Raw genomic sequence first — 13,409 nt, 5'->3', positions numbered from 1 at the left:
TGTTTGTAGAAATGAATACTCATATGATAAGTTTACATTGTAGATGATACATGGTCGGTGTGACTTCCACAAGCTATATGAGAGACCCTTCATCCTTGATGAGTGCTACGAGTTATACAAGAATGAACCCGGTTACGATTACACCAAGTATGATGAAGTACCCCCGGGACCCCCACCACCCGTGGTCCAAGTTGTTGATGATGATGGTGCCGAGGGTGTCGATGGTGTCCAACGTGTCGATGGTGTTGAGGAGGAAGAGACGGGAGTCGATTGTAATACAAAACAAACGAGTGACGCTCAAGGGGAAAAAGAAAGGGGACCCGGGAAGAAAGCTCTTCAAGCTCAAAAACAAGCAAAATATCAAAGTGGTACTCCAAGTGATTCCATTGAATCTAACTTTAGTGAAACCAATGAGAGAATGTTAAGTTATTTGAAAGATCAAGAAGAACAACTAAATCGGATTGCTCATCGTTTTTGAAGATTATAGTGAAGGAGAAGATGAAAAAATCATGAAAATGTTGAAGAAGAATGAAAACATCCAGATGAATTGCTCCTGATATCGACTTCCTACACAAACAGACCGTCCCCCGTTTGGATTTTTTTTCTTTTAGACGGGGGACAAGATTTCTTTTTATTTCTTACGGGAGAATGTCCCCGTAAAGTTTCAAAGAAACTTTTAAACGGGGGACGGTCCCCCGTCTAGTCCTTCTTTTATATTTGCCCAAAGTGGCCATACTCCTTCATATGGACGAGTGGTCGTTCATATGGGCGAGTTAGTCTCCAAATGGGGACTACCCATAGTCTTTGCTCTTAGTAAAAAAAAAAGATGCCTGCCCTTCATCCCTATTTAACTGTACTGTACCAACCTTAATCTATGTTTGAGGAAAAAAATTCAACTATCTCAAAAAACTCTAATGTGATTTCATCTTCATCTACTCTTAATTCAATTGATAAAAATAATCTTCCACCCAAATAGGGTATATATTCGGATTTTAAGTTCGGGTTTGGCATTTCACGGATGTGAAATTTCGTCAAAATTGCAAGCTTAAAATATCAAAAAATTAGGATTTACAAACTTGTTATTATCATTCTACTTAAAGATCGTTTAGCTTAGTTAGATTGTGGAGGAAAATCTAAAAATCAGATTAACGATAGAAAAGTGACGAAAAGATAAAGAGTTGGAGAGAGAAATAAAACTTACGGACCGAGAGAGGAAGAAGAACATAATCTAAGGGTATTTGCATAAATAATCGGATCTTTATTAGAGTAATTAGTTTAATATGAAATTTTATTTTTCCGGTGAAAATAGTTATAAAATCCATAATATTATGGACAGTCAATAAATGTTTATCCTATATACGAGTATATAGGATAATAGAACCCAAAAAAGATAAAGTAAACGACTAATTCACTTTTCAAAAAAAAGAAATGGATTATTTTGCAATTATTGTTTTAATTTTGGGATTTCAAATTTCAAAAAGAAGTAAAATAAGGAACAACAAAATTGTATAGAAAGATCTTAAGGTACATTGAATCCTCAGCGATTTGACTATTGATTAGTAATCAAAATCACAATCCTTCAAAAGATTTCAGTTTAATGCTAGCCAATTAATAGGAGATCATTCTAGTGTCCATTACTCCCTATATTTACATAGTTCCCAAATTCTCAACAAGTAGGTAGTTCCCTTATTAGTAGGTAGTTCCCTTGTTAGCTCTTTTTTTTTTTTTTTGCTGCATAACCATTATGCAATTTTTATAACGGTGCTTATATTAAACACTAAATTTGTATTTACTTTCAGTGACCGGTGTTGGAGGGGGATTTGAAGCTTTAAAAATGCTTAGAGAGAAGAAGCCAGGTTATTTTGATCTTGTAATAAGTGATGTACATATGCCAAAAATGAGTGGATTTCAGCTACTTCAGTGCATATTGCAGGAATTCGTCACTCTTCCTGTGTTTCGTGAGTTCAATTAAAAAAGTTTATTTCTAATTCGATTCATATTTCAACGTCTCCTTTTAGGATCATAAATTACATGGTGCAATTTTTGTTATCATATAATATATGCATATGACTGTAAAACATATACTGTATAAATCTATAATGGAAAATGATTTTATTATGCGTGTGTCATATATATATATATATATATACAGTGATGTCCGGTGATAATGAACGTGAAATGGTGACAAGAGGAATCCAAAATGGTGCTGCATTTTATCTGACCAAGCCTTTGACTTATTCTGACATTGAGAAGTTATGGCAACATGTTTTTACAAGAAAGATGGAAACCAAAATCATGAAACAAACAGAAATTCGTGGACAAGATTCGCTGCAACAACAAAAACAAAGGATTAGTAGCATTGATGGATCATCTTCTAAATCTAATGATCAAGAACATAGGCCAGATTCGTTGCGTCGCCAAAATCAAAAGATTAGTAACATTGGTGTATCATCATCTAAAGCTAATGGCCAAGAAACACTACTCAAGCCACACGAATTAATTACTAGGAAAGAACCTCTTGACGATCCGCTGAGCGATGATGAAACGAGTCGCCTTCCTCAAATTCCAAAGAACGGCAAAGGGGTTGTGTGGAAGGGAAAATTACAAAATCTCTTCCTGCAAGCTGTTGAATACATGGGGGTTACGCGTAAGATCATAACTATAATCTATTTCTTGGAATATTTTAACTCTTTACGCTCTTGAAACGTTTTTACTTCATGTAGTTCTTGGATTTTGATGAATTAGATGCTGAGCCAAAGAAGATACAGGAATACATGAAAGTTCCAGGGTTAACTCGAAAGAACATTGCAAGCCACCTTCAGGTTTATTTCTGACTAATCATACCATACTGTGTACTCCCTTTTCGTCCGGATTTAGTTACACTTTTCACGAATATTAAGAAATAGATAGAGAACAATTTTTTTTTCAAAAATATCCTTAGCTATAATTAACTATTTGGAAAATTAATGATTCCTATTGGGAACAAACACATGTTTCTAAACTAGGAACTGATTATTACGTAGGAATAAATAAGGAAAAAGTAGGGGGGAAAATCAATTTTATCAACTAAATCCGGACAAGATTAAATACAATTTTATCAACTAAATCCGCACGTAGGGAATATAAATTAAGAAAAATAAATCATATAAAATGGATTGATACAGTTCTTGTAAATTTTAACGCAGTTTTATGCATTTTCTATTTGGTATCTTTAACAAATTTATAGTTTTCATTTATGCAGAAGCACAGGTTCAAAGATCGAGTGGAAAAAAGAACAGAGCCAAGTACTAGAGCACCATCAAATGTACAACCTCAGAATCCTCAAGAAACATCTCAATATTCATTTTCATCATTCCAAGCAGAGTCAAGAGACGGTAGCTTTCAGGGTTTTAATGCGCCATCATCGTTATTTCCCACAAACAACAATCAAAGGTTATTGGCACCAACACATCAACCATGGCTTGCTCGTAGTACTTCTATTGAGAATGAACAATCTATTAATCCGCAAAACATCGCTGCTATCAGTCATTGCAACACGACCAATTGTTGCGACAAATTTATGTCCGAACTCAACTTCAACGTAAGAGAGTATTTAGTGGATGGTTATACTGATGATGGTGACACCATTTAACTAGAACAAGCTGGTTAGCTATGCCTGGAGTGAAAAGTTGTATGCTTGTACCAATTGTTGCGACAAATTTATGTCCGAACTCAACTTCAATGTAAGAGAGTATTTAGTGGATGGTTATACTGATGATTGTGACACCATTTAACTAGAACAAGCTGGTTAGCTATGCCTGGAGTGAAAAGTTGTATGCTTGTACCAATTACCGTGGATTAGGAGTCGATCTTCTATCTTTTACGCCATGTTGTATTTGTAGATTTAGCTACTATTCTTTATAGTTAATTCTTATTCATCAATATCATCCACGGTGAAACATACGATGTTGTTTTCCGTGGTATGGAATTGAAACCTTTTATCAATCTATATGAATAATTTGTATTTTAGAATTGTAGTTGAAATATTTTAATGGGTTGTTTGGGTGAATATTATGATTACAATTTATCGTTTTATTCTAAATTTTCATCATTCTGGAGCGAATAACGGTAACAAGGACGCAGGGACGGAACTAGGATTTGGAACTAGGAACGGCTTGGAAAAAATTTATGCATGTTCGGGGTAGCTTTTAACAATGTTAACTTAGTTTGCATTAAAATTGGCTAAGTTCCACTACCTATTTTTTAAAAAAAATCCAAATTTGGGGGTGGCTTAAGCCAGCCCAAGATTGGCTATTGATCCGCCACTGCAAGGACGGCATATTCCAGTTATAATTGGTGCATGGAGGTCGATGGCGCAAGAAATTATATGCTTGTTTTGATGATGGATCTCGCTATGAATTCAGTTTTGGAGAAGCTAGCCAGTTAAATTCGTGGTAATTGAATATTTGTTCTTATTTTTGATGGACTTTACAAATATTCTTATCACACAATAAATATGTCGTTTTCTATCTCCAAGCCCATCAGGAGTCCAATAAGAATTTTATTTCTTCCAAATTTGCCATATATCTATTGTTTTTATCTATCCCTACTTATTTCTTCTTCTTCTTCATTTAGCAGCGAAACATCATCTCCATTGCTCCACCACCACCAGGAGCATCTTCATCGTCACCACCTCTGCAAATTCTCATACCTTCCCGCCGACAATCGAGATGTATCAGCAACATATGAAACCTTCTTCTTCTTCTTCTATAATCGTTTTTTAAAATCATATCCAAAGAAAACGAGATCCGATTTTTTAGGTTTTGAAATCAAGTTTTGAGCAACGTCTGCGAACGATTTGGTGGTTCGATTCGACTAAGAAAAGGGGATCTGAGAGCTGCTACAATAAAATTGATTTCGAGAAGGTTATGGTGTGTGAATCAATAGGATATGTTGGAGATAATGAACTTGTTGTTGCTGAGAAGTAATGGGTGTGTTCGAATCTGAAGCTGCTGATGCTTCTAATGGATTGTGATTAAAATGAATAGATGAATATGTAGGAATTACAGGGAATATAGAATTATGAAGAGAGAAGTAATAATGATAATGGTAGCGATGGTGGTGGTTCTGGTGGCGGCGGTGGTGGTGGTTCGAATTGGTGTTGAAGCTTCATCGAAGACAGTGGCAGTGGCTGCTATGGATTATAAATGGTGGTTGATGGTTCTGTTGGTGGTTACTGCAATGAAGGAGATGAAGCTTTGTTGTTTATGAAGCTATAGGTGATGATAAATTGGTGTTGTTTATATGTTTTTATGGGATCAATTGTTGTTGTTGACCCAATTTTTTATGGGATCAACTACGGTCGTTGATCCATTTATGGCATCAACTCTTGTTGTTGACCAACTACGGTTGTTGATCCATTTATTGGATCAACTCTTGTTGTTGACCCTTTCAACTCCTATTGATGACAATATTTCCTTGGATAAGTATAATCATGCTTGTATTTTAAATCATGTAATTTTTTTCCAGTGTTGTACTTCTGGTGCAATGGTAGCATGACTGACTCCATGTCAGATGATGCGTGTTCAATTCACGCCAAGTTCACTCCATTTGCATGAATCAACTTGCATTGTTGATCCAATTTAGGGATCAACTACCATTGTTGATCCCCTAAATTGGATCAAATTCTACTATTGATCCCTTTTTTTTTGGATCAACTACCATTGTTGATTCCCTAAATTGGATCAACTTCTACTGTTGGTTCTATTTTTATTTGGATCAACTACTGTTGTTGATACAAAAATATATGAACCAATGGTGGTGGCGGCGGCGGTGACGGTGGTGGTGGAGACGACGAACTAGTGGTGGTGGAGGACTGGTGTTGTAATGGTGGTGGTGGCGGTTGGTAGGTGGTGGAATGGTAGTAGAATGTTTGTTGCGGTTGTGCTAGTGGTGGTGGTGAAGTGGTATAGGAAGAAATTTGTTGCATTTTGAAATAAAGAAAAATATCATATGAGTGAGGGTATTAAGGGAATCTAATTTTAAATAGATAAGGTTATTAAAAAGTAGGGACATATTTATCGTTGTATAAGGATATATTTATTGGATGTCAAAAGTAGGGACATATAAATAATATACCTATTAAATTCAAAATCCGAATAATGTGGTATTTGCTTTTCCAATACATTCTGGTTTTTATTTGTTGATTTTAGCTGCTAATTTTAGTAGTTAGTTTCTGAACGTATTTTTTTTTCTGGCTAAATTGGGGCCTATACCACTTAATTGGGGTCTATAGCTAGCTGATAAAAAAAGGTCACTAGAAATCACTTCACACCATCCCTTATCAAAATAATTACCAAACTACCTATTTTACCACTGATTAATTAGCACTAATGTTAGAGAGTTCATCAAAACATCAACTAATTACACAGAATCGGTTTATGTTCATTCACTTGTAAACCAATTCTGGATTGGTGTTTAGAATTACCAGAGGACATCCATAGTGGGTTGATGGAGATTTACTTTCTTCTTGGTTGGATCGAAGATCGTCGGAGTAGAGGATGAAAAAAAAAATTGATTAGGGTTTTGAGAATTTGGAAAGTTTATGATAGAAATGGAAAGATTTTTTAGGTTTAATTTTTTTTGATTTTGGATTTACTGAAAATAGAAAGATTAGTATTTATATGAGTGAGTTTTAGAAATCAATGTGAGGATAAATTAGTATTTTTTATAAGGTTTGGGTGTCTAGAATAATTTGGAATGTGAGAAGGAAAAACCTATAGGCCCCAATTAAGTGGTCTAAACCCAATAACTCCAGTTTTTTATTTTTTTTGTTATCTTAATTTGCAGGCATTTTACTTATCCACGTGGTTTGTGTTTGGCAAGAATATGTAATCAGTTGAATTTAGGGTACTTGCACTTCGGCTAAATTTATTGGTGGTCATTGGAAAGATGTATGCGTATTTTGGTGCACTTTATATGTCCATATGCGAACGCCCTGGCCCTACCTGACAACAACTCCGGAGGCCCTTTGAATGGTTTCTAACCCGTTATTATGGCCCGTAAATGGGTTTAAAAAGGACTTCTTTTGGTTTCTCCACTTATCGTATGAATCAGAATGGTCTATGGAAACAAATTCCTTACAAGAAAAAACAGAATGATTCTTAAAATTTTAAAAGCACGAAGGGATCTGAATATCATACGGTTGCGGAAACAACTTCCATGTAAAAATCAGAATGGTTTATTGAAACACGAAGGGATTTGAACGCCATAAAAAACCTATAAATAGATGACCCTTGTAAGCTTAGCCTCCCACAAACATACACATCAACGCTTCTCTGTTTTCCTCTGCCTCCTCTCATCAAGTCTTGCTCAATTTCATCAACTAAGCTAAGATATGGGTTTCAGTAGCAAAGCTTTGGTTTTCTTCCTAGTAGCTATGATGGCAGCAGCTTCGTCAATGGCTGCAACTTATAGAGTTGGTGATACTGCTGGATGGTCAATCATGGGAGATGTCGATTACAATGAGTGGGCTTCTTCCATGACATTTTATGCCGGAGACATCCTTCGTAAGTTTCTTCTTTTCAGTTTTTGTGTCGTTTATTATCTGTTAAATCTTAGCTAGTTTTTCTATTTCATTTTTTCTTAATGTTGTATATGTTTATTGTTCGTCTTAGGTTTCATCTACAGGCCTGATCTCAACAATGTCTTACAAGTGACATCTTCGGACTATGAATCGTGTACTGTAACATCTCCACTAGCCACCTACCTGACAGGGGACGACTTTATTCCAATCTTGGGGGATGATGATCACTACTATTTCATCTGTAGTGAACCTGGTCACTGTGAATTTGGCCAGAAGGTTGACATTCAAGTTGCTTCCGAAGTTCCAGATGTTTCACCACCTCCACCACCAACTTCAACTCCACCTCCACCCTCTAAATCTTCTTCGTCGTATCTTCTCTCTAGCAGTGTTCTTGTCGGTTTAGTTGGTGCCGCAGCTTATCTTATTTCTACGCAGTAGTTTTTCTTATAAGTCTTGTTGAGCTTAAATTCTTTAAAACTATTTACACTAGGGATTTGTATAGTTTTTGTCAATTTGGCAATCATGGTATGGTATGCTTGATTTGTAAGAACCTCAATCTGATTAGGATTATAATGGAGTTCATTAATGTTTTATTGAATTGCAAGTTTTAGTAATCTTATGTGCTTTTCTGAACCAAATCAATCTAACAGATACAGATGCATATATGATGAGAAACTTATGAATGGAATTTTGAGTCAAACTCTCTCGGCACCAAAAAGTTTATGCAGTAATATTTACAAAATCTAAGAAATTCCAAATAGCAGAATTATACTAGGACACGATTACTAAGATGAATTATTGGGAAAGCTAATGATTCGTCCTTGAGATTTCTTAGAGTGATCTCTAGAGCTACTTCATCACCAAAAACCTCATATAATGTAGGGTCTAGTGCTGCAACCTTATAATGTTGGTGATGATTTTGGTTGGACATGGTTTATACCACTACCATAACTGGACTACTTCAAAAACTTTAATGAATTCCCAAACAATTTTACAAACTAAATGAATATACAGAAGAAATTTATGAAAAAAAGTAGAAAATCAACCACCATTTTCCCTTATTTGATGGGAGATTGAGTGTCTTAGTTAACTGGCAGCTTATTCTCACTTCCCGGTGGCAAAGTTGGTAGCGTATGACCAAGCATTGTTGTTCACCGGGTCGGCAAGGTGGTCTGCGAGGTTCTCTAACGGACCTTTCCCAGTCACAATAGCCTGAACGAAGAACCCAAACATGGAGAACATAGCGAGGCGACCATTTACCTTTAGCTCTGCAAATGCCTCTGGGTCCTCCGCAAGGCCTAATGGATCGAATCTTCCACCTGGATAAAGTGGATTGACAACCTCACCTAGTGGACCACCGGCAACTCTGTAGCCCTCCACAACGCTCATAAGAATGACTTGAGTGGCCCATATAGCCAGATGCTCTGTGCATGAACCAAGCTGGAATTGCCCAAGTAGTCTAGTCTTCACTGAAGATCTGAGATCCGGCTTTGAACCAAACTGCTTCACCAAATTTGACTCCATTTCTGGAAAGGAATTCTGGGAAGACACATCCCAAAGCGCCGAGCATCGCCCACCTTGAATGGATCACCTCAAGTTCGCGGTTCTTTGCAAAGGTCTCTGGGTCAGCTGATAGTCCAGCAGTGTCCCAACCATAGTCACCAGCAAATTCACCAGTTAGGTAAGAAGGCGACTCACCAGAAAAGGGACCGAGGTACTTGACACGGTCTGGACCGTACCATGGACTTCCAGAAGAAGCAGTAGGCTTCTTTGCGGATGTCTTCCTCATGGAGATCTTGCTGTTCCCGCTGGATCTAACATGGGTTGGGAATTCTGACTGTGGGTTTAGAGTAACAGCTTTGCCTGCAAGTGGTGGAGAAGAGAGAGCCATGGTTGCCTTTAATATGTTCTCTTTGTACTTGGATTGAAAATGAAAGATTAAATGAAGATGGTTGCCATGAATTGGATAGGGACAGTACTGACTGATACAGTGGATAAAAATCAGGCGAGACAAAAAAAAAAAAAAAATGTTGACCGGACAGTAGCATAACACACACATTCGGTGTGCTAGGGCTAGCCCCCCCTTTGTTGCAGGCGCAGGCTAACCTCTCGATCCCACAGCCACAGATCCTGTATGCTTGGGTCGATGTCAGGATGGCTAATGTTCAAGTTTAAATAATGAACTCATGTCTACTTTGTTTGCGATGTGGGACTAAAAGTCTTCTGAGAAAAGGAACTTGGTTTCCCTCCTTGAGGCCTGAGGTCATGAACTCGATTCCTGGCGGAACCATAAATAATGCTGAGTGTAGAGACACAATAGAAAGAAATCCGTCGATTTTCGATTTTAAAATCACAGTATAAAGGGGGTAATGTTGGCTGATGACTGTCAAACAAATTGCTAGGGAAAGTGGATCGGGGTTGCAGATGCCGTTTGAAATACAATTAGGGTTTTTGGAGTGAATTTTGAGCTTCAATATCAGGTAAAAAACAACCCCTTTTCTTTTCTTTCCTTCAAAGATGCTCTCAGTTTCCCATAACAAAAGTTCATCATCAGCAGCATCAGTTATAGGCAACAATAGTGATCTTTTAACAGGCATTCTATATTGTTTACCAGTGAAATCGTTGTGTGCATTCAACACTGTATCAATACAATGGCTATCTCTAATATCTGATCGATGCTTTGAAAGAAACTATTACCTCCGGAGCTTTAGTCTTTCTATATCAAAACAATGACTCCTTGTGCGGACCATTTTATAAAACACAAATGCCTGTTCTTTGCAACCATCTCTTACTCTCCTCTTCCATTTCCATCCAGCCAATAATTTTTCTGTATGTTCATGGTTTAAGATTCAATCATAAAATAGAAGATCATAATCTGCTAGATAACATGATTAATCATATGATGAGATTGAATTGTTATTACTGATTAATGCAAAAAAAAGAATGTTGGGCATAATGGTGATGCAGCAGCACTGTTCGAGAAAATGCCCCGTAGTAGTATGTTAATTTGATTCAGTTGCAAATGAAGAAGATAATTTTGGATTTGATACATGGGAATTGGAGCAGTCATGGACACTTTTTCAAAATTTGGGCAACGTGAACTTGGCTTAAGGACATGGTGATGCTGTGGTGGTGATAAAGAGAGAGCTACAAGAGTCGATAACATAAACATCTTCAGACTATAGATTGTGTGCTGCAACTCTAATCATGGGGGATGATGATCACTACTATTTCATCTGTGGTGTCCCTAATGACTGCATTTCGGGACAGAAGGTTGACATTCAAGTTGCTAAATCTACAGGACGCACTGCAACTTATCTTTCTATCTTTTATGCAGTGCTTATAAGTCTTGTCATGGTTTTAATTCTTCATGACTTTTTACAGTAAGGATTTTACAGTTTTTCCAACTCAGTGATTATAGTATGTGATTGATTTGTAAGAAACTTCAACAATTTGATTAGGATTTTTATTAAATTTATTATCTTTTCTGAAACAAATCAATCTAACATACAAAACAGATGCATATACAATGGAAAAAGATAGGAATGGATATTTCAGTTATCTCTCACGGTACCAAAATGTTTATGCAGGATGCTACAAAATTAAAAAATTAATAGCTGAATCATATAACAGAAATTCTAATATACACATCACTTATAACACTAGGTAATCTCCTAGAAAGTTGATGAAACTTTAAGAGCCAAAGTAGAAAAGAAAACCGTAGTGGCTAACTATAATTTTCTATATCAACTGCGTCTGCGAAAGATTAAACATTTGGGCTTGTCATAGTATTTCCATGAGTGATCAAAGCTCAAAAAGTCAAATTAATACTGTTTTCCTTGCAATTTCAGTAATGTGTCTCCTAAATTCCATAGTGTTTTCCACTACTTCACCAATTCCATCAGAATACAATTGTAGCCTGCAGACTAAACAGAACTCACTTATAAAATTCAAAGTTCAACTTGAAACCCCGCTAACTTTCATTCTCGTCAAACGCAAAGCTCGGAATAACAGTATCATTAACTACATATGTTGAATGAAACACAAACTAGATGTTGGGCATCTGCTAAACTCCTATCACCTTTTATGTTTATGGCTGAGTTCTCTAATCTGTGATCGACGAAAATAGGGATTACTTGCCATGCAGAGCACTTTTATCGTCTTTTGGAATAGCTACGTATAAAATACCTAAGTTGATCCTCTCATCCCACCTCTTTTACTCTCTTTTGCAGTGAGAAATAAGTCGAGTATTCCCCCAAACACGTCGTAGACCTCCGGTATAAAATCCGTAATTGATATCATCCAATTTGTGTGTGACAGAGTCGGCCTTTGTAATAATGTGTTGACAGGGAGAGATATTCTATGTATCCAATGTTAGCCAAGATAGAGAAATATTCCCTGATTTTTTAGCATTACTAGGATGGGTCACGTGAGAGGCAAGGAATACATTATAAATCGTGTGAACAGTTTGAGAGGATCTAAGGATGAGATATATCTTTCCATTTTTCGGTCAAATATTTCATGTGAAGACCGAATTCTTGCATGTAGGTCCCCTTGTTGAGCTTGTGAAGCTCAGGGGAGCTTATCCACGTCTTTGGATATGCATGCATGATTCAGACCCAATTTGCTGGACGTGAGCATGATTGAGAAGCTAAAAAAGAGGCTTGTGCCTTAGGCAGTGGCGGAACCAGCCATTCATGTAGAGGGGCGCTAAAAAAATTTTTTTTTATAAATATAATGAAGTTTAGTGGGCTAAATACTAAATAATGGTGGGCTAAATCCTAAATATATGATAAAACTAAGGGTGAAAATGTGATTATTTTGATTTTAGGGGGCTAGAGTCAGGGTTAGTCAACCCTTGGCTCCGCCCCTGGCCTTAGGTGAGTCTTGTGCTTAAATCTCATGCTTGTACGAGACTCTTTGGATCAGTTGATTCAGCTCTTTGTCAAGAATCCGGCTGAGGAATATCACACGAGATTAAGTCTCTTCAAAGTTAGATGGGACGTGTTCGAGAGAGAGAGAGTCTTGCACGCATAATAATATTTCCATGAGACCTTGGATGACTTGTTTTTGACCCGTAAATGCGAGATAGGATAGGAGTCAGACACGACTGTATCTGTATTATGGGCCGACATGACCAGTGTATCCCGAAAAGATGTTCTAAGAGTCTGTCATAGAGCCCGAGACTGAATAATCGACATGACCAGTTGTATTCTGAAAGGATGTTCTAAGAGTCTGTCATAGATACGGAGACCAAATAACTAGGGTATCTCGCGGGAATTACCAAAAAAGTCTCAATAAGTCGATTGGGGCCTAAAATAAACATGACAAGTTGTTATCTCGCGAGGATGTACACGGAATCAATCTCTAAGCTCTAATAAGTGCGAGTCTTACGGGAGATAGGATATATGCGCTCATACTCATAAGTCGATCATATACGATTTGACCCATAATAGGAATCATGGCTTCACGGTCAGCGTGTCTCGCGAGGACGTATGCTAAAAATCATGGCTTTGAGTGGCCAAGGGCTGAGTATCTCTCTTGAGAATTGAGTTTTGTCCCATGAGGGATGAATTTGTTTTCTGACAACGAGGATGAAGCTATGGCTGAGCTTCTCCTTTGGGGACGAGGGCTATGCTTAGGATGATCTTGTCTTTTAGAAATGAGGGATGATCAAATAGGGCTAAGCTTGTCTATTGGCAATGAGAGCTGATCTTCATCTCCAGAACTCCCTTTTTCCGCATTAGTCTTTGAACGTCTTTGATTTTGGTTTTGGTTTTGCTGAACCTCAAAAATGATTATTTTCCCCTTAGTTATAAATGTCGTAGAAATAACAACTAGCCTC

The 13,409-nt window shown here is 37.2% G+C and overlaps 2 protein-coding genes and 1 pseudogene across 2 annotated transcripts; 2 read left to right on the top strand and 1 right to left on the bottom strand.

Moving 5' to 3' along the window:
* Positions 1 to 2,154: 2,154 nt before the first annotated feature.
* On the top strand, positions 2,155 to 3,631 carry LOC113305115 (two-component response regulator ARR2-like). The gene is made up of 3 exons (XM_026554218.1): positions 2,155 to 2,647; positions 2,746 to 2,822; positions 3,242 to 3,631. Exons 1-3 carry the CDS (start codon positions 2,155 to 2,157, stop codon positions 3,629 to 3,631), a joined length of 960 nt encoding a protein of 319 aa, XP_026410003.1.
* A 3,744-nt stretch (positions 3,632 to 7,375) lies between these two features.
* LOC113305114 (mavicyanin-like) lies at positions 7,376 to 8,002 on the top strand. The gene is made up of 2 exons (XM_026554216.1): positions 7,376 to 7,547; positions 7,656 to 8,002. Exons 1-2 carry the CDS (start codon positions 7,376 to 7,378, stop codon positions 8,000 to 8,002), a joined length of 519 nt encoding a protein of 172 aa, XP_026410001.1.
* Positions 8,003 to 8,668: 666 nt separating this feature from the next.
* LOC113305113 lies at positions 8,669 to 10,161 on the bottom strand (annotated as a pseudogene).
* Positions 10,162 to 13,409: the final 3,248 nt, after the last annotated feature.

Source organism: Papaver somniferum, chromosome 8 (assembly GCF_003573695.1).
Source record: "Papaver somniferum cultivar HN1 chromosome 8, ASM357369v1, whole genome shotgun sequence".
Taxonomy (NCBI): Eukaryota; Viridiplantae; Streptophyta; class Magnoliopsida; order Ranunculales; family Papaveraceae; genus Papaver; species Papaver somniferum.
The sequence above is the reverse complement of the archived record's forward strand: the minus strand, read 5'-3'. Positions and strand labels throughout refer to the sequence as shown.

Bases quoted from the DNA above. Each gene is read 5' to 3' on its own strand.
- LOC113305115 (XM_026554218.1), top strand. From the start codon at position 2,155: ATGTCCGGTGATAATGAACGTGAAATGGTGACAAGAGGAATCCAAAAT. The intron at 2,648-2,745 runs GTAAGATCATAA...TTGATGAATTAG, and splicing joins TGAATACATGGGGGTTACGC to ATGCTGAGCCAAAGAAGATA. The intron at 2,823-3,241 runs GTTTATTTCTGA...TCATTTATGCAG, and splicing joins ACATTGCAAGCCACCTTCAG to AAGCACAGGTTCAAAGATCG.
- LOC113305114 (XM_026554216.1), top strand. From the start codon at position 7,376: ATGGGTTTCAGTAGCAAAGCTTTGGTTTTCTTCCTAGTAGCTATGATG. The intron at 7,548-7,655 runs GTAAGTTTCTTC...TGTTCGTCTTAG, and splicing joins TTATGCCGGAGACATCCTTC to GTTTCATCTACAGGCCTGAT.